Source organism: Phytophthora infestans, genomic scaffold, assembly GCF_000142945.1.
Source record: "Phytophthora infestans T30-4 supercont1.2868 genomic scaffold, whole genome shotgun sequence".
Classification (NCBI taxonomy): domain Eukaryota; phylum Oomycota; class Peronosporomycetes; order Peronosporales; family Peronosporaceae; genus Phytophthora; species Phytophthora infestans.
The window spans coordinates 1-2,743 of NW_003305802.1; the positions used below are offsets into that span (position 1 = coordinate 1).

Sequence of the window (2,743 nt, forward strand, 5' to 3'; positions counted from 1 at the left end):
CCCCCCACTGGTGGAGACAGAGGACGTGTTGTGGACCCGTAGGTTCGCAGAGTAGCCTTTCTCTCGATGATGTCTGGGAGTCCAAACCATCGTTTCAGGTGGTCGCACCATACCTTTGAGTCTGGAATCTTGTAGCTGCCCCTGGCGAATCGGTGCAGACGGAAGGTGTTCCAGTGTCAGGAGGCTGACGACAGCATCGTGTCGAAGTCCATGATGACGACACCGTGTACGTCGTCATCTATCAGCGGCGAGCTGGTGAAGACGATCGAGGTGGAGCCCCCGCCGGAGACGGAGACGAAGTCCGGCGAGAAGAGCACGTCGGTGGAGACAGAGACGCGTGAGGAGTTCGAGGTCGAGGAGAGCAGCCTTTCGACGACGTCCGGCAGCACGACGACCGTGTCGGGTGGTCGCGCCATCCGTTCGAGCGTGGAGGCCGGTGCCGCCCCCGGCGAGTCGGTGCAGACGGAGGTGTTCCAGTCGCAGGAGGCTGACGGCAGCATCGTGACGAAGACGGTGAAGACGACAACGCGTACGTCGACGTCTGCCAGCGGCGAGCTGGTGAAGACGATCGAGGTGGAGACCACGACGGAGACGGAGACGAAGTCCGGCGAGAAGAGCACGACGGTGGAGACAGAGACGCGTGAGGAGACCGAGGTCGAGGAGAGCAGCCTCTCGACGACGTCCGGCAGCACGACGACCGTGTCGGGCGGTCGCGCCATCCGTTCGAGCGTGGAGGCCGGTGCCGCCCCCGGCGAGTCGGTGCAGACGGAGGTGTTCCAGTCGCAGGAGGCTGACGGCAGCATCGTGACGAAGACGGTGAAGACGACAACGCGCAAGTCGACGTCTGCCAGCGGCGAGCTGGTGGAGACGATCGAGGTGGAGACCACGACGGAGACGGAGACGAAGTCCGGCGAGAAGAGCACGACGGTGGAGACAGAGACGCGTGAGGAGACCGAGGTCGAGAAGAGCAGCCTCTCGACGACGTCCGGCAGCACGACGACCGTGTCGGGTGGTCGCGCCATCCGTTCGAGCGTGGAGGCCGGTGCCGCCCCCGGCGAGTCGGTGCAGACGGAGGTGTTCCAGATGGGATAGAAGAGCAACACGAAGCACGGAAGGCCATGGACGATGATAGAAGACTTAGCCGATGCAAACCACGAAGTTTTATAAGTAGCGTGAAAGATGAAAGAGCACGCAGCCATGAAAAGAACAGATGGATAGAACATGACAGGAACGTACGGGCCACGGAAGGGAACTTAATACATAGACACCCCAGCATGCTGAAAAGCACGGGCTACGGAAGAGCACGGACGCTCGAAGCCACGGTAGAACACGTATCGGTGAGAGTGCACAGAAACAATACTCCAACAACACCACGAGTAAACATGGAGCACAGTCAACCGACCAAATCTGAGCCCGCAGGAGGCCAGATACGGAAAATCAGAAATCATCAATTTTTGGAGCACGATGCCTAGGTAGAACATGAGCTCACCGATCCACGGAGCGCGACACTACGGTAGCTAACGATAACACAGACGACAGCCCAGCCCCGACACCAGAGATAACACGACAGCATAGACGGTGGGTTATCCACTAAACCATCGGAGAACACGCTGCCACGCGAAATCACCGAGTCACGATGTCATGTCGCATAGGAAGCGTAGGTATGGTTGTGCAAGTCGTAAATGGCCACTTTGGTGGTTTAACATTGTTTCCAGGCCGCGTATGCGCAAATATGGGGTGCGGCGGCTATCTGCACTGCTGTGTATGAAGGTGTCGGTCTGTGTGGGGTTCCTATCGGAGAGAATACGTATGCTGCGTTGTAGGAGTGAGCTGCTGGCCACACGTTTGTATTGGAGTGCGCCACACCACCCCCCTTTTTGTTTTGTTACTATATAAAGTGTAGCCATCCACCCAGCCAATTCTGAGGGCCAGAAGGGGTATTGGGGGCCATCGTGTGCAGTCTATGGCCACGTATGTGGACATGTGAGTGTGTAAATGTGTTGTACCAATGTATACGAATGATAGACACTAATAGGCGTGTCGGTCAAAGTCAAATGTAGACGGCCATCTTAGGCTGAAAGCACCATATCCCGTCTGCTCTGTGAAGTTAAGCAGCCTCAAGCTCGGGTAGTACTCGGGTGGGTGACCACCGGGGAAGTCCGGGTGCTGTCTACTTTTTAGCCCGTTTTTGAGCTGTTTACCGACTTTGCGTGTGTTTGCAAACCGCAAGATATGATGTCTGGCATGTGCCCACACGACATCTTTGGTTTTAGTATGCCTGGCGAGCCACTACACACGAGATCTTGTTTTTTGTATGGTGTTCTTTAATTTGATTATTATGAAGATGAAAGAGAACCGTTAGAACGGGTATGAAGGGTGTTCTAGGGGTGCTTTTCGGTGCTCTTTCACGTGGACATATCGCAGCATGCGACATGTCAGCGGAACACTGTCTAAATTAATAAATACTGTTTTGGCCGATTTCTAAAAGCGTCTATAAAAGGGCATAAGTGCAATGACTCGTCTTTGTAACCCTGCGGCCTAGGCGTAGTTTTTCACGGGGAATCCGAATATCAAAGGTAGATTTATGTACAACATGTACTTTTTTTGCAACATGTACTTTTTATCTACGGGACATAGACATATGTAAAAACACACGGCGGAGCCGTTCCCGCAATCAGAATTTGTCTAACTCTTCTAGATCAAAAGTTATTCAGCGAAATGTGAGACTTTGTTTGGCATGCTC

The 2,743-nt window shown here is 54.4% G+C and overlaps 1 protein-coding gene and 1 non-coding gene across 2 annotated transcripts; both read left to right on the forward strand.

The window, feature by feature from the left end:
• Window positions 1-135: 135 nt before the first annotated feature.
• PITG_22406 (uncharacterized protein) lies at window positions 136-1,092 on the forward strand (the record flags this gene model as incomplete). The annotated part of the gene is made up of 1 exon (XM_002909788.1): window positions 136-1,092. The coding sequence occupies one exon, from the start codon at window positions 136-138 to the stop codon at window positions 1,090-1,092; it is 957 nt and encodes a 318-aa protein (XP_002909834.1).
• Window positions 1,093-2,063: 971 nt separating this feature from the next.
• On the forward strand, window positions 2,064-2,177 carry PITG_33555. Its single transcript, XR_009934947.1, has one exon. It is a non-coding gene; the product is annotated as an 8S ribosomal RNA (ribosomal RNA).
• The last annotated feature ends 566 nt before the right edge of the window (window positions 2,178-2,743 follow it).